At 45.4% G+C, this 18,193-nt stretch overlaps 1 protein-coding gene across 4 annotated transcripts in view; it reads right to left on the bottom strand.

The window, feature by feature from the left end:
* cabin1 (calcineurin binding protein 1) overlaps positions 1 to 18,193 on the bottom strand; it is a 696,151-nt gene that overhangs the window by 638,210 nt on the left and 39,748 nt on the right. For 3 of the 4 annotated variants that reach the window (XM_038793568.1, XM_038793562.1, XM_038793549.1), the window contains 3 exons: positions 15,684 to 15,833; positions 7,932 to 8,218; positions 241 to 409 (listed from right to left, as the gene is read on the bottom strand). In XM_038793568.1, coding sequence (XP_038649496.1) covers positions 241 to 409; positions 7,932 to 8,218; positions 15,684 to 15,833 — 606 coding nt within the window. The remainder of the gene's footprint in view (positions 1 to 240; positions 410 to 7,931; positions 8,219 to 15,683; positions 15,834 to 18,193) is intronic. The other variant, XM_038793556.1, reaches the window with a different exon arrangement.

Below are 18,193 nucleotides of genomic sequence, written 5' to 3'. Positions count from 1 at the left end.
ATCTTCGCCCTCGTAAGGTATGCTCTGTATACCACCTTCAGCTGTATCAGCCCCAACCTTGTGCACGAGGTGGAGGCATTCACTCTCCGGAGCTCCTCACACCATGTCCTCTCCCAACTCTTACTCCCATTTTGCTTTGAGAGACAGTTTGCTTAGGGACAGTCTCCACTCTGTTAATACAGCATTGGCCACTAATTGCTTCTGATTAGTATACTTGAAAACTTAAAACAATTACTGAACCTTGAGGGCAGAAACTTGATCAACAGCTCCTGAAAATCAATCTTCTCTTCTTTCTTGCACTTGGTGTTTCTCACTCGAGCCGAGCGCCGCTTCGCTGGCTCTCCTGCCTCATCTGCGATCCGCTTCCTCTTGGAACCTTTCTTAGCCTTGTCAATGATTGAAGCTTCTGCTTTAAACATAGTTAATTTAACAAAACAAAAGGATAGTAAATGATTTGCAAAAACAACACTGCAAGTACTTCAGTACATCTGTACATGTTACAAGAACCGCTTTGCATAGATTTCCACATTCAACATGTCTTGTTCTGAGAGCAAGCTCATCAGAAAATCCCTTTTAAAGGATCTAGGAACTTCTTATAAAGGGTAAGGTACAGTAGTCCCCCGTTATACCGCGCTCCGCAATACCGCGGTTCGCGATATACGGCGGGGGGGCTTATGGACCCCAACTTACTTGACTCATTTTAAACTCTTTTTGAAACAGCACCTTTTTTAGCCGCCATGATTAGCCGTGATGATTAGACCGATTAGCAGCGATGATTACCCGCGATGATTAGACCGATTAGCAGCGATGATTACCCGCGATGATTACTGTCGAACGATTAGCCGCGATGAGTAGCCGCGACCGATTAGCCCGATTACCCAGCCATAAAAGGGATACCTTTTCCAGTGCAGGTATCTTCGAGTTCAGTTACTGTCGTTCAAAATGTTTAAGCGCAAGTCTTACACGGTGAAGCAAAAGATACATTTGATAGACCGGCTTCGAAACGGGGAAACGAAGGCAAAATTATCCAGAGAGACTGGTGTACCAGAGTCAACCCTCCGTGGGTGGGTGAAAGATGAGCCCAATTTAAGAACATATGTTGGGACAGTTTCTCAGAGTGAAGGGCTTACCAGGAAAAAGGCAAGGAACGCTATTGACGTTAACTTGGAGAAGGCTGTGTTCACCTGGTTTGTCCAGGAACAGTCTGGTGGCACCCCCCTATCTGGACCTATCATCAGGACTCAGGCTGAGAAGTTCCATCACCAGCTCAACCCAGAGGATAGCAATTTCGTAGCCAGCAAGGGTTGGCTCCATCGGTTCCAGAAAAGACATGGGATAGGTGCAGTTACCATCAGTGGTGAACAGAGATACGCCGACTCAGGAGCAGCAGCAGCCTTTCCCGACATCCTCAAGAACTACATGGTGCAAGAGGAGCTGACCCCAGAGCAACTCTACAATGCAGATGAGTCAGGGCTCTACTGGAAGATGCTGCCTGACAAGACCCTAGCTGTCAAGGATGATGCCCACAAGACTCTGGGGTACAAACAAGACAAGAACAGGCTCACCATCCTGTTTGCCAGCAATGCCACGGGAACACACAAGCTGAAGCCATTGATTGTGGGCAAATTCAAGTCTCCTAGATGCATTCACCACATCAACATGGAGAACCTACCCATTACCTACCGGAACTCTGGCAAAGCCTGGATGACAGCTTCCTTATTTGAGGAGTGGTTCTTCAAGTTCTTCGTACCCAGTGTCAGGGACCACCTTAGTGCCCGCAACTTACCGCAGAAGGCCACACTCCTACTGGACAACTGCTCAGCCCACCCTCAGGGAGATGTTCTCAAGACCAGGGATGGGCAGATCCAAGTGCTCTATCTCCCAAAGAACACCACCAGCAAGATCCAGCCATGTGATGCTGGCATCATTCAGACCTTCAAGTCTGTGTACAAAAAGGAACTGATCCTGGAAATGATAGGATCCTCTCACTGTCCCAGATTACCTGAAAGCCATCACCATCAAGGATGCCTGTTATCTGGCAGGGAAGGCCTGGGGAGCTGTGACGGAGAAGACCATCGCCAACTGCTGGAACAAGGCCCTAGGAGCAGCACTCCCACGACCCCAACATTACCCAGATGAAGAGGACTTCGTAGGCTTTACTGAAGCAGAGATCAGGGCAGCTGAGGAGAGGCTAGAGGACCACCTGGATGAGAACCTAACACTCCAGGATTGGGTGAACAGGTGGGCAGCAGCAGAGGATGACATGGCACCCGCAGAAACATTCACAGGGGAGGAGATCATCGACCAGGTCACCCAAAAGGAGGCAGAAGAAGAAGAAGAACCCCAACGCACAGTGGCAAAGAGCCACTCGGATGCCATCACGCACCTGAAGTGGCTCATAGCATACACAGAGCAACAGGACTTCGACCCGATATACATCCTACACCTGAAGAACCTCCAGAGGCAAGCACAAGTCAAGATGAGGAAGGGGATGTGCCAGAAGAAACTCTCAGACTTTTTTAAATGATTTTTAAAAATATGCTTGTAAGTACAATTTTAAGTATATTATTGTATGTATATATTATTGTATATATTTTAATAAATTTAAAACTTGATTTAAGACTTGAACGAACTTTGCTGTTTTTTATTTAAAACGCCCTTCCATTCCCATAGGGGCTGGTTTAGCTCACTGGGCTAAATCGCTGGCTTTTAAAGCAGACCAAGCAGGCCAGCAGCACGGTTCAATTCCCGTACCAGCCTCCCCGGACAGGCGCCGGAATGTGGCGACTAGGGGCTTTTCACAGTAACTTCATTGAAGCCTACTCGTGACAATAAGCGATTTTCATTTCATTTTTCATTTCATTCAGCAATGTTCAGCACAGTCAGCGATGTTTCCTCTCGTTCATTCATTTGGATATCCGCCATCTTGGATATCCGCGGCTTGGATACAACGCGGGTGGCTGTCTTGGACCCGAACACCCGCGGTATAACGGGGGACTACTGTATCATGGTGGACTAGTAATCCAAAGGCAGGGTTAATCATTCAGACAAAGTTAGTTCAAATTCTCAAATTGAAAATTTGATTTCAGCTTTTTTTAAAAGAGCTGTAATAAGTAAAACAAAATGACCATGATGCTGCTAGACTGTCATAAAACCCCACCGGGCTTTATGGAAGGAAATTGGTCGTCCTTATATGTTCTGGCCGATATGTGATTCCAGTTCCACCCAAAAGTAGTTGACTCTAAACTGGCTTCTGAAGCAAGCCACTTAGTTATATCTAACAGTAACAAGATATCAGTCAAGAAGGTAATAATCCACTGCCATCTTCATAGGACAATGAACGATCATAGAATCAGGGTACCGCACAGTAAAAGACCATTGGCTCATCATGCTCTTCGGTAAAGCTAGTCAATTAATCCCACTCCCCGTCTACATAACACTGCAAAACTTCCCCTTCAAGTATTCATTCAATTCCCTTTTGAAGGCTATTACACAAACAGGATAGGGTTTTTCCTATTTCCTGCACCCTTCCAGGCAATGCATTCCAGGTCAAAACATCTTGCTGTGTAAAAAAAAGGTTTCCTTGTTTCACTTCCGATTCTTAACGATTCACCTTAAAATCTTTGTCGACTTCTGATGACGGGGATGTGCTGAGCGGACGAACAAAAGGTGGCTCTCCCCCTGGAAATTCAAAATTAGCATTTTGAACACAAAATAGCCCTCTAAACCGGGGCACGAGGCTGGCTATGACAGATCGCACACGGCAGCAAGGAATATAAAGACATCGCAAAAAAAACTTTGGAGGGCCCCCAAACAAAGGGAAATCCAGGGTGCAGGGGCACATCAACAAGGTATGCACATAGATGGCAGCCAACTTGGGTGGCTCCTGGTCAAACGGAAACCCCAGAACGCAGGGGCTCAGCCACATGGTTACGATTTTGACCACGGCTATCTTGAAAGGCCCCAAACAAAGGGAAATCCCGGACTGCAGGGGCACATTCACAAGGTAAGTATGGTCGATCCTGCAGGAGTGGGAGGAGACAGAAACCCCCCCCCACCAGGATTATCACCTGGAATATTAGGGGACTTAACAGCCCAGTGAAAAGATCCAGAGTCTTCGCCCATTTGAATAGTACGAAAGTTGACATAGTCTTCCTCCAAGAGACCCACCTAAGGGAGAAGTTCCCACTGCAGGTAAGAAAGAACTGGGTGGGACAGACCTATAATTCATGCTCCGGGGCAGGAACGAGGGTGAGAGGCGTGGCTGTACTGCTCAATAAGAGGACAGGATTTGCAGCGACGCAGATGGTTACGGACCAAGGGGGACGGTCATCATAGTTCGTGGTGTCCTGGAAGGGGTATCAGTGGTCCTTGTAAACGTGTACACTCCCAAACTGGACGACGCAGAATTCATGAAGAAAGCCATGGCAGACATCCCCGACATAGACACATACCGACTCATCAGAGGCTGGTTTAGCACAGTGGGCTAAATAGCTAGCTTGTTATGCAGAACAACGCCAGCAATGATGGTTCAATTCCCGTACTGGCCTCCCCGAACAGGTGCCGGAATGTGGCGACTAGGGGCTTTTCACAGTAACTTCATTGAACTTCATTGTGACAATAAGTCATTATTATTATATTATCATGGGGGAGTTACTTTAACTTCTTATAGGACCCACTGGCAGACAAATCAAACCCCAAGTCAGGAAAAAGTCAAGCATGGCGAAGGAACTGGGCATGTTCATGGAACAGATGGGGGCAATGGACCCATGGATGTTCACGCGCCCAGGGGAGGAGTTCTTTGTCTTCCCCAAGGTACACAGGGTATATATTAGGATTGACTATTTTGTAGTTGGGAAAGTCTTCCGGGGTAGTACAGAGAAATATTCTGCGATTGTAATCGCCGACCACGATCCACACTATATGGATGTGAGTTTGGAAATGGGCTGGACAAAACGCCTCCCCATGGAGGCAACACACGACCCTCCTGGCCAATAAGCCACTCTGCGAATGGATATCACAGGCCATAGACGGCTGTTATCAACATACCAGAACGGGGAAGTCTCACTCTCCACGTTGTGGGAGGCGATGAAGGCGGTGATAAGGGGGGAGGGACACGGGGACAAAGCCAGCCACCTGCTGAAAAAGCAGGCAGCCACGAGGAAAGTTGTCCATGGTTAGGTCAGTGGCAGTAAGTTAGTTGCTATGCGAAAAAAGATCAACAAAGCCTTCACAACCTTCTACCCTGGGCTGTAAAGCTCTGAACACCACCCCCGTGTAAAAATGTAAGCTACAATAAAAATTTATATTTTTTTAAACTGGTGGAAGTCATGGAGAGTATCAACTCCATGCAGGTGGGGAAGGCATCAGGGCCAGATGAATTCCCAGCAGACTTTTAAAAATAATTCTCACCAACACTGGCCCCACACCTGCGGGAGATGTTCGCAGACCTGTGGCGCCCTGCCACAAACACTGGCAAAAGCCTCAATATCGCTGATACCCAAAAAGGACAAAGATCCAACTGAGTGCGGGTCCTACTACTCAAAGTAGACACAAAGATCCTGGCAAGACGGTTGGATAGCTGCGTACCAGTAGTCGCAGAGGACCAGATGGGCTTCATCAAAGGCAGGCAGCTAACATCGAACATCAGGCATCTGCTGACCGTGATACTGATCCCATCCAGGGAGAGAACACCAGAAGTGATCATCTCCTTCGATGCAGAAAAGGCCTTTGAGAGAGTCATAGAATTTACAGTAGAAGGAGGCCATTCGGCCCATCGAGTCTGCACTAGCCCTTGGAAAGAGCATCCTAATTAAGCCCACACCTCCACCCTATCCCCATAACCCAGTATCCCCACCCAACATTTTTTTTTTGGACACTAAGGGCAATTTAGCATGGCTAATCCACCTAACCTGCACATCTTTGGACTGTGGGAGGAAACAGGAGCATCCGGAAGGAACACACGCAGACACTAGAGAACATGCAGGTTCTGCACAGACAGTGACCCAAGCCGGGAATCAAACCTGGGACCCTGGAGCTTAGAAGAAACGGTGCTAACCACTGTGCTACCATGCTGCCCCAAATGGAAGTACCTCACAGCAGTACTTGGTTCGGGACAGGTTCACATCCTGCGTGAAACTACTGGACAACACTCCCAAGGCGAGCATATGGACAAACCCCACCACTTCTAAACACTTCTGCTGCTGTTTGCTCTGGCAATCGAGCCAGAATCAATGCCCTCAGAACGGCAAAGGGGTGGAGAAGTATTCAAAGGGGAGACAGAGAGCACAGAGTTTCATTCTACACGGATAACCTGCTCCTCCCTCATCTCAAATCCCCGGACGAGCATTGAAAGGATAATAAAACTCCTAAAGGAGAGTGGAGCCTTCTTAGGTAACAACCTTAACTTGAGCAAGTGAAATCTTCCCTGTATACCCACAGGGGGGAGGGACAGAGCTGGGGCGACTACTGTTCAAGCAAGCCCAGACCAAATTCCACTACCCAGAGATCCACGACTGGACATGGATCCACAAATGAAACCTAACAAGTCTGGTGGAGGAAGTCAAAAGATAGGGGGAGGACTCTGGATCGAAGCGCTACACAGGGCAAACTTCACCTCCACATGCGCAAGGCTGAGCCTAACACAGCACAGAGCGCATCTAACCAGAACCCGAATGAATGTGCTCCTTCGAGAGATGGAGGACAAGTGTGAATAGTGCTCGGGAGGCCCGACCAACCAAACCCACGTGTTCTGTGCTTGCCCTAGACTGGTCAGGTACTGGACACTCTTCTTTGAGGCAATATCCAGGGTTGTGGGAATGAGGGTGGAGCCAAGACGAAAGGTGGTGGTCTTTGAGGTTTCAGATCAATCAAAAATCCTCATGCGGACGGGGGCCAATGCCCTACCTTTGCCAGCCTGATCATCCGCCAGAGAATCTGCTCGGCTGGCGATCGGCAGCACCACCCAAAGCTGCAGGCTGGCTGCCGACCTGGCGAAATTTCTCAGGCTGGATAAAATAAACTTTGTCATCCAGGGTTCGGAAGAGAGCTTCCACAGGACATGGAAGCCATTCATCAACTTGTTCCAAGATCTGTTCATAGCCAGCAACCAGTAAGGTGGGGAGGCCCCACAAATGAGCCACAGGACAAAGAGGAAAAGGAAAGGGGAGAAGGGCGGTGAAGGCACACAAAGAGAATAAGAGGGACAAGCGACTAAGCCCCTATGAATTGTGAAATATAAGATGCGAAAAACAATAAAAACACTTTTTTTTTAAATGAAAGAAGCTGCTCCAAACTACAGACGTCCATAAAGGGTTCTAAAGGAACTTGACGAACAGCAGAGAATTGCTTTGCAAATACACGTGGAATTTCATACACTATCACTCCTGGAACGAATCGATCTTTCCGCACTGTCTTAAAACTTTAAAAACTGGTCCAGTCTCTTAGCCACTGTAGAGAGCTGACCAGGTGTCTGTAACACATTTTGCAACAAATTCACTCATTACCAGGAAAAATTTGGGCAGTACGGTAGCACAAGTGATTCGCACTGTGGCTTCACAGTGCCAGGGTCCCAGGTTCGATTCCCTGCTGGGTCACTGTCTGTCGGAATCTGCACGTTCTCCCCGTGTCTGCGTGGGTTTCCTCTGGGTGCTCCAGTTTCCTCCCACAGATCAAAGATGTGCAGATTAGGTGGATTGGCCATGATAAATTGCCCTTAGTGACCAAAAAAGGTTAGATGGGGTTATTGGGTTACAGGAATAGTGTGGAAGTGAGGGCTTAAATGGACCGGTGCAGACTCGATGGGCCGAATGGCCTCCTTCTCCACTGTATGTTCTATATTTATACGGGCTCAAGGGCTACAATGTCCATCACCTAAACCTGCTGTATTCTACCATTCTTTACATCACACATAAAATGGTTTTCAGACTAACCTTGTACTGCTAAAGTTTCTGCCACACTTGGAACAGGAGTTGGAGCTGCTGGTGTAACCACAGCTGGTGCTGGTATTGTTGGCGCTGTCACTACTGGGGCAGGACTGGAAGTAGTGGGATTGGGCTGGATGACGCTCACAGGTGTGCCTATTGGTGACGTCAAGAGATGTTGGGAAGGATCTCTGTACATGCAAAGATCTATCATCCTGCCGAGGCTGGGATGAGGCGGCTCAGTAGACGTCAAGTGCACATATGTAGCCAGTAAACTCTCACCCAGGCATCTCCACCTAGAAAAAGAAAACAATATATTAAATGGCAGGAACTGAAGCACTGGTCTTCAATGGTACAGTTCACAGATGTTCTTACAACTTTTGACAGTGATAGATCACAGCTGTGTGTCTTGGTTCCCTTGGCGATTTAATCAAGAGTCAGCACTGAGCAGGTACCAGCATGTGGATAAGAGGGGGACGGAATTACTTTATATGAAATACTCTTAAACCTTTGCTTGTATTTTCTTCATTCACAGTATAATTTTGCTCATGTGCTATTTGCAGATGCATGCTAAAACATGGACAACTCTGAACAGTTGTACATATAAATAACATTACATATCAGCATGGTATCATTTTTAAGTGCAGTGTGAAGCGTAAATAATGCTGTCAGTAAGACTTTAAAGCTGTAAGAAAGTGGGATGACTCAAATATGAAGGCAAAAACGTAAGCGACCAGAGCAAAGGTCAGAACAAGTTAAGGATCAAGGGTAAATAAAGCATCAGGGAACAGTTACGAAACAACATGAAAGGACTGTTTAAAATAAAGTAAAAGAAGCAATGAAAGAAACATTAAATCACCTGAACAGCAATGTACACATCATTGAAAATAAATCCTGGGAAATGGAGGCAATAATCTGTGACAGGAAACAAGATGTAGGAGTAATAGCTGAAAGTCAGCTACACAAAGGACAGGACAGGACAGGCAAATACTGACAATTACAACATCATCAGAAAGGATAGGGAAATAAGAGGAAACCACCAATTCAGATAACATAATGGCATTAGGAATCATGCCGCCAAGGGTCCGGGGCCAATCCTAGCCCCAGGTCACTGTCTGTGTGACGTTTGCACATTCTCCCCATGTCTGCATGGGTCTCACCCCCACAACCCAAAGATGTGCTGGTTAGGTGGATTGGCCACAGTAAATTGCCCCTTAATTGTAATTTTTTTTAAATAAATAAACAAATAATGGCATTAGGAACTTTGGGAACAGAATTAATTTGTATTGTGTTAGGAAAATAAATGTAGTTTTAAGATATTTATATTTGAGTTGGTAAACATCATAAATAAGGTGTAGTTTTAAGTGGGTTTAATTTAATGTTTCTGTGACTAGAATGTCTGGTATGGTAGAGAAGCTTTTGAGTTTTAGTTTAGTAGAATTTGATTGCAGTTGGAGACAGGGCACTGGGGAGTGAACAGCTCTCAACTCTGCCAGGAGAAGCTGGATAAGAGAGTTACAAAGATGCAAACTTCCTATGGAACAAGATGTAATCCAGATAACCAGGGAATGGGGACAGAAAGAATGTTTAAGAGACTTGAAGTTAAGAGAACAGAAACCAATGTATCATTCAGAAGAATTCAAGGAAGGGTAAACAAAGTAGGGGCTGGTTTAGCACAGTGGGCTAAACAGCTGGCTTGCAATGCAGAACAAGGCCCGCAGCGTGGGTTCATTTCCTGTACCGGCCTCCCCGAACAGGTGCTGGAATGTGGCGACTATGGGCTTTTCACAGTAACTTCATTGAAGCCTACTTAATAATAACAATTGCTATCCTATAGCAATCAAGACACAGAAATACTAAAAGGGGTTGGTGTAAAATCCTGGACTGGATTCACTGTGAAGCAGATGTTTTATTTAGAAGTGTCATTTGGAAATCCTGGACTGGATTTCAGAATTCAACCGCGAAGGGAAAGCATTATTATGCAGAGAAGATTTTAAACATGTTTTTGAAAGTGATGTTTGGAAACACGTTTGGCTCAAACATAGACAAAAGAGTTGAACTCCAGAGGTGAGGTGAGAGTGACTACCCTTGACATCACGCAGCATTTGATCACGTATGGCATCAAGGAGCCCTCGCAAACCTGAAGTCAATGGGAATCAGGGGGAGACCTCTCCACTGGTTTGAGTCATATCTAGCACAAAGGAAGATGGTTGTGGTTGTTGAAGGTCCCTGGACATCACTGCAGGAGTCCCTCAGAGTAATGTCCTATGCCCAACCATCTTCAGCTACTTCAATGGCCTTCCTTCCAGCAAGGTCAGATGTGGGGTTGTTCATTGATGATTTCATATAGTCTAGCATCACCCACATGCAAATACGAGACCTGGATATTATCCAGGCTTGGGCCGACAAGTGGCAAGTAACATTTTTGCCACCCAAGTGCCAGGGGTGACCATCTCAATACAAGAGAATCAAACCCTTGCCCCTTGACAATCAATGGCATTTCCATCACGGAATCTCCCACTATCGACATCCTGGAAGTTACCAATGACTAGAAACTGAACTGGACTAGCCATATAAATACCTGAACTACAAGAAGAGATCAGAGGTTAGGAATCCTGCAGCAAGTAACTCACCTTTCGACTCGCCAAAACCTGTCCACCATCTACAAAGCACAAGTCAGAAATGTGATGGAATACTCCCCACTTGCTTGGATAAATGCAGCTCCAACAACATTGAAGTAACTCGGCACCATTCAGCAGCCTGCTTGATTGGTACACTTTCCACACATTCACTCCTTCCAGCACCGATGCACAGTAGTAGCAGTGTGTACTATCTGCAAGATGCGCTGCAGGAACTCACCGAGGTTCCTTCGGCAGAACCTTCCAAACCCATGACCACTACCATCTAGAAGATAAGGGCAGCAGACACCTAGGAACACCACCACTTGGAAGTTTCCCTCCAAGTCACTTACATCCTGACTTAGAAATATATTGTCGTTCTGGTACTCCCTCCCTAACAGCACTGTGTGTGTACCTACACCACATGGCCTGCAGCAGTTCAAGAATGCAGCTCACCACCGCCTTCTCAAGAGCAATTAGGGATAGGCAACAAATGCTGGCATATTGTGGAAAAGAATGAATGAAAATTGCTTATTGTCACAGGTAGGCTTCAAATGAAGTTATTGTGAAAAGCCCCTAGTCGCCACATTCCTGCGCCTGTTCGGGGAGGCTGGTACAGGAATTGAACCGTGCTGCTGGCCTCCCTTGGTCTGCTTTCAAAGCCAGCGATTTAGCTAATCAGATGCATGGTGTTACAATCCCGGACCAGACCCCAACAGTGGCTAGGACACTGGACAGAAACCCTAATAGTTTATTTTAATTTTGTAAGACTGTGAGGAAAGGATACTTCGCTTCAGGAGTGATTACACTCAAAATATGGATTATAATAAATTAAAACTAACTTTATTACTATAACACAATGATAGTTCTAGTGACACAAAGAAAATGTCTTACAATTACACCTTAAACAATACTTAATATAACAATGAAAACAGTCTCCTAATGCTATCGATATTTCCACTCAAATAAACCCATCTCTGGATCAACGTCCACATTTAAATATGGCTAAAAGGTCCAGGAATACTTCAGAGATGATCTTTGAGACAGGGTTAAAAGATAGATTGAATCCTGTCAGAAAAATGCAGGATCTATTTCAGACTGCACCACGGGACGAGACAGGGGTGCCCCCTCTCCCCTCTGCCGTTTGCACTACCTATAGAGCGTTTGCAATTGCTCTGAGGGGTTCAGAGGGTTGGAAAGGGCTTGGGGGGGGTGCAGCATAGGGTTTCATTGGACGCAGATGACCTGCCTTTGTACATTTTGGACCCGATGGCAGGGATGGACGGAATCATGGCGACCCTGGGGGAATTCGGCCGGTTTTCGGGGTACAAATTGAATATGACAAAAAGTGAAATGTTTGTAGTTCAGGAGAGGGGCCAAGGGGACCGGCTGAGGGAGCTGCCGTTCCAGTTAGTTGGGGACAATTTTGGGTACCTGGGAATACAAGTGGCGGGGACTGGGGTTGACTGCACAAGCTGAACTGTCCCGGCTGGTAGATCAAATGCGAAGGGAGTTCCGGAGGTGGGATGCGCTCCCACTGTTGTTAGCTGGGAGAGTTCAGACAGTTAAAATGATGGTCCTCCCGAGGTTCTTATCCGTGTTTCAGTGTCTCCTCATTTTTATTCCACGTTCCTTTTTTAAGAGGGTAAGCAAGATCATTTTGGACTTTGTATGGGCGGCCAAGTCCCCGCGAGTGAAGAGGGTGATGCTCGAGCAGAACCGGGGGGAAGGGGGCTTGCACTGCCGAATTTCAGCAACTATTATTGTGCGGCTAACATAGCCATGATAAGGAAGTGGGTGGTGGGGGGGTCGACTTGGGAGCGGGTGGAGGCAGCCTCATGTAGGGGTACCAGTCTGGGGGCATTGGTGATGTTGCTGCCGTTCCCGCCGGTGCGCTTCTCCACCAGTCCTGCAGTGGTGGCGGCCCTTCGGATCTGGGGACAGTGGAGGAGGCACGTGGAAGCATGGGTCCCTAACCCTAACCCCGATATGTGACAACCATTGGTTTGCCCCAGGGAGGTTGGACAGGAAGTTTCGGACATGGCGGAGGGCGGGGAGTGAGCGGATGGGAGATTTCTTCTTGGAAGGGAGCTTCCCTAGCTTGAGGGCGCTGTAGGCTCAGTTTGGGTTGACGAGGGGGAATGAATTCCAATATATTCAGGTGTGGGACTTTTTGCGCAGGCAGGTGCCATCTTTTCCATTCTTGCCACTAAGGGGGATCCAAGATAGGATAATGTTTAGAGGATGGGTGGGGGAAGGAAGTGTCTCGGATATTTACAAGGAGCTCATAGGGGCGGAGGAGACGCAGACCGAGGAGCTGAGGCATAAATGGGAGGAGGAGTTGGGAGGGGAGATTGGGGAAGGTCTGTGGGCGGACACACTGAGCAGGGTTAATGGGACTGCAACATGTGCCAGGCTCAGCCTGATTCAATTTAAGGTTGTCCACCGGGCCCACATGACAGTGTCCCGGATGAGCAGATTCTTCGGTGTAGAGGACAGGTGTGTAAAGTGTCTGAGATGACCGGCAGACCATGTCCACATGTTTTGGGCGTGTCCAATACTTAGGAGATACTGGCAGGGGTTCGAGGACGTCATGTCTAGAGTATTGAACATAAGGGTGGCAATGGGTCCGGAAGTGGCGATTTTTGGGGTTTCAGAGGCCCCGGAAGTCCAGGGGGAGAAAGAGGTTGACGTTTTGGCCTTTGCTTCCCTGGTAGCCGGGAGACAGATACTTCTAGCTTGGAGGGACTCAAAGCCCCCGAAGTCGGAAGCCTGGCTGTCAGACATGGCGAGTTTCCTGGGCTTAGAGAAAATCAAGTTCGCCTTGAGAGGGTTGTTGTTAGGGTTCGCCCGGAGGTGGCAACCATTCATTGACTTCTTTGCGGAAAATTAATCATCAGCAAGGAGGGGGTTAGGGGAATGTAGTATACGGGGTCAATTAGGCAGATCTGGGTGGGACGGGTTACAGCAATTGCACTATGTACTTTGTTTATTGTGTAGTCCTTTTGTTTTCTCGTTCTGTAATTCTACTGTTAACAATGCCTAAAAATACCTCATTAAAATTGTTTATCCAAAAAAAAAAATGCAGGATCTCTAACTGAAGTCTTCAGAAAATATCTTCATGGTTTGACTTCCAGGAACCAACTGAAATCTCTGTTTTTTTTACCAAAATGCTATGTACTCTGGCTCCCCCCATTAGTTACTTCATCTTACAAAGCTGAACAGTGTCTCCAACTATCTACTCTCAGGGAACCCCCTTAACCAAACAAAAATCCATTTGCCCAAGCTTTTCTATACAAAAAGCAAAGCTATCTTGCGGACCAGCAGTCATACACACATTAGCCCAGGCTTTTAATCTTTACTGCACCAAATACATATAATAAAATATATCTGAAATTCCTACATTCATCACAATAGGAATACTACCACCATTGTTGAATTCCCTCTCCATCAACATTCTCCGGGTTAGCATTGACCACAAGGAGTGTAATGGAATATTCCCCACTTGCCTGGATGAGTGCAGCTCCAACACTCAAGGAGCTCCACACTTTCCAAAATAGTCAGCTTTATTGGCACCCCGTCCATTATTGTAAACATCCATTGCCTCCACCACAAATGCACAGTGGCAGCAGTGCGTACCATTGCAAGATGCATTGCAGCAATTCACCCAGGCTCTTTTGATAGTACCTGCCAACGGTGACCTCTACTATCTACAAAAGGTACTATCTACCTCTACATCTACAATGCATGGGAGCATTGCCACCTGTAAGTTTCCCTCCAAGCCATGCACTACCCTGACTTGGAACTATATTGCTATTCCTTCAGTGTCACTGAGTCTAAATCCTGGAACTCCCTACATAACAGCACTGTAGGTGTACCTAACACCACATTGGCTGCAGCGGTTAAAGGTAGTGACAAGGCAAATTAGAGATAGGAAAGAAGTGCTGGCCTAGCTAGCAATGCCCAAATCCCATGAATGAATTTTTAAAATTCTGACCTAGAGTTTCTGCAGGAAGCCAGAGGCTGATCGTAATCCCTGCAGCAAGGAATGTAATTGTTAATTTGGGAATAATAACTGGCTCTCCAGGTCCAGAGTATAGTTCATACACGATATGTAACACAGATAGCTCTCATGTACAGCCTAACAGAACTCTATCAAAATGTGATCAGATTAGTAAAATAGCTTCCCCAGGGCAGCACGGTGGCGCAGTGGTAGCATTGCTGCCTCATGGTGCCGAGGTCCAAAGGTTCGATCTCGGCTCTGGCTCACTGTCCGTGTGGAGTTTGCACGTTCTCCCCATGTTTACGTGAGTTTTGCTTAGGTGGTTTGATCAGGCTAAATTGCTCCTTAATTGGAAAAATGAATTGGGTACTCTAAATTTATATTTTAAAAAATAGCTTCCTCGAAAACCCCAGGCAGGAGGATGTGGAATGAAGAATGGGACAGAGAGAAATTACTTGTGAATTTTCAACAAATCCAGAACCATATCGTCAACTTGATCAAGCGCTGTGAAAATGTAGCAGCAATCATCAGTAACTGTACTATGCAAACTTATACTTTTTGTCAAAAGGATGCTAAACATCCTGAGAACAACTTGGAAGACAATATAGCAGCAGTGAATCTTATTGCTAAAGTTACAATATATAACCAGGACAATGTTCAACACAGTGAAATGCTGGATATAGCATCCCTCATAGCTTGTGACATTAAAATGGTGTTTCATGGGAGAGCTTTTCCAAAATCAAATGCAGGAGTGGATTAAGGGGATGTTCAATTTTTGTTAAAAGTTGCTCATCTTCCTAAAACTCTGACTGAATTCAACACAATTCATTCACAAAATACCATAGTTATGGCAAAGCACCTCAGATGCAGACACCTGAACTAACATTAACAAAAGACATCAGACAAGCATTACATTAGTTCAGGTCATTACAAAGTAGTGGTATGATTTGTTCTCATTTTATCCAGCTTCACAAGTGTTGAATAAGAGACTATTCCTTTATTTTGAAAGTACAGGAATGTGTATATGAACATCCTTTCTCCTGCACACAGCCACCAGTCCGGGCAATGCCATAGCTACATTTTTAGGCGCACAAGAGATCAAATATATATTTCACAAACAACCTGTTAACCAATACATACGTGAAGTGGGATATTGGTTGTGTCAGTTGAAGATCTGGCTCCTCCTCTTGTGTAGCCAACGCCTGTCTCTTCCTACGGAGTTCTAGAGCTTCCTCAATAACAGCTTTAGCCTCTGCTGGATCCACATCCAATGCATGAATTGACATGTCGCTAAAAAGGAAAAAATAAACAGATCAAAGCAAAATTCCAAGTGGACAAGATGATTTCATCCTGCTGTCTGATTCTGTAATAAGAACAGTGAGGAAAAGAAAAGGGCCATCTGACCTCAATTCAACGAAGTCACTTTAATATGCAAGCTCTCAATATGGAGCCTTGTATATTGGGAGCGCATATCAGGAAACTGCATGTATTAAATCTGCAATTTTCGATCCAACTGCAGAATTTACCTTCATAGTCTTAATTCCATCTCAGTTTGTGCCAGATACCTAAATTTGTAACTCTACCACTTCATTGCCCTTCGGGTCATAGATAACCACTTTCAAGACCAAATTTATGCTTAACCTCTGTTCCATAGGACTTAGGATGTGGCCACCATTTGGCCCTTTGAGATATTCAAACCCTTTACTGCACTGAATAATTTGCATGCATCAATTTAGTCTGCTACCTTACATGACAGAACACGTGCTGTCATTAAAGTCCCAATTTGCTCGTGATACTCCCATACCTTCTCCATGCTTTGGCCCAGAGTATCCACACAATCGCTCCACTTTTGACAGAATCATGACACATAAAAAGCCATTCAGCCCATTATGTCTGCACCAATTTTGTAGAAATTAAGTCGGTAAGTAAACCATTACAGAGGTAAAGTGGATAAAGAGAAAAGAAAAAGGAAAGCAAAAAGTTGAGACAAACAATTGAGGGATTTCAATAGAATCGCTGAATCAGATTATTTTGTTGAAATTTCTCGCTCACAACAACAATTTGTTAAACTGTCCAAAGATGTGTGGCACTCAGCCCTCAAGTGTCCCAGACATCATTATGTTGGTGTTTCCATCTACACCATCTCTGTAAAGGCAATTTAATAGGCACGGACATCACAATATAGGTCAACATGACTCAAAAACTGGATGATCCGTGAGGGACAATTCAAAGAAGAAAGATAAAACAACAACACCTAAATACATATCTGGAAAAAGAACAGAGGTGGAATGATGAATGCTTCTACAACACTTGATCTAATACTGCACAAACCGAACATCTCAGTAAAATATTAGTAAAGCAATTACAACGTGGCAAGCCAAAGCCAGCTTGCTGCTGAGGACAGCAGATTCCATGTATGGCCTGACAGAACTCAATCAAAATGTGATCAGATTAGTAAAACAGCTTTCCCTAAAAACCCAGGCATGAAGGGTGTGGAGGATGTGGAATGAAGAAAGGGACAAAGAGAAATGGGTAGTAGCATAAAGCATTGGAGAGGAGTTGCAATGTACACAGAAATAAACTACATTAGAACAAAAAGTAACAAAAATAGATGGGATCATCTAAATTTGAGGTCCCTGCAGGAACAGGTACATAGAAATTAAAATCATAAAGGTTATTGTTGAAAAACAGAAAATGCTGGCAATGCTTCGTCAGAGATGAGTCATACTGGCTCGAAATGATAACCTTCTCTCTCCACAGACGTTGCCAGACCTGCTGAGTCTTTCTCGTATTTCTGTTTTATTTCAGATTTCCAATATCTGGATATTTTGCTTGTATTTTAGGTTTATGTTAAAGGTTTGCTTCGTAATTCAGTATAGATCAAAGGCAGTTGCGGAAAGTACAGGTGAAAACTGAATAAGAAAATACGGGCAAAGTGAACGTATGGGAAAAGATTAGTTGGTAAAATAAAATACTTTTGCGTTGCCTTTTATAAACCTATTAACTGTAATGGGGTACTGAAGGAAAGTGTGGGACCGCTAAGGACCAAAAAGGACATTTTCTTTGGAGGCACAGGACATGGCAGAGGTGCTAAATTTACATCAGGTGTCAGTAAAGATAATGCCACCAATATCACAGGAAAGGAGGAGGCAATATTGGATAGGCTAGAACAAAAATAGTTACTTGAAAGGGTGGTAATGCAGATAGTAGAAAGGTCTCAGGTCGAATGGAATGCATGCTAGTTGCTAAGGAAAAGAAAAGGTGGAAATTCTGGACGAGAGGCTTGCAATAAGAGGAGGGGTAACAGCAATTATCGCCCAGTCAGCTAACATTGAATGCGAGCAAACTTTTAGAGACAATAATTTGGGATACACTTAACTGGCACTAGGAATGCTGTATTAATAAAATGAAAGTCGCCGCTGCCTATGACACTGAGCATCCGGGTTCGATTCCGGCCCCGGGTCACTGTCTGTGTGGAGTTTGCACATTCTCCCAGTGTCTGCGTGGGTTTCACCCCAACAACCCAAAGATATGCAGGTTAGGTGGATTGGCTACACTAAATTGCCCCGTAATTGGAAAAAAATAATTGGGTTCTTTAAATTTGAAAAAAAATGAAAGTTACCAAAGGCAAATTGTATTTGGTTCACTTG

This window comes from Scyliorhinus canicula, chromosome 1 (assembly GCF_902713615.1).
Source record: "Scyliorhinus canicula chromosome 1, sScyCan1.1, whole genome shotgun sequence".
Taxonomy (NCBI): domain Eukaryota; kingdom Metazoa; phylum Chordata; class Chondrichthyes; order Carcharhiniformes; family Scyliorhinidae; genus Scyliorhinus; species Scyliorhinus canicula.
Note: the sequence above shows the minus strand (reverse complement) of the source record. Positions and strands in the feature narration are given on the sequence as shown.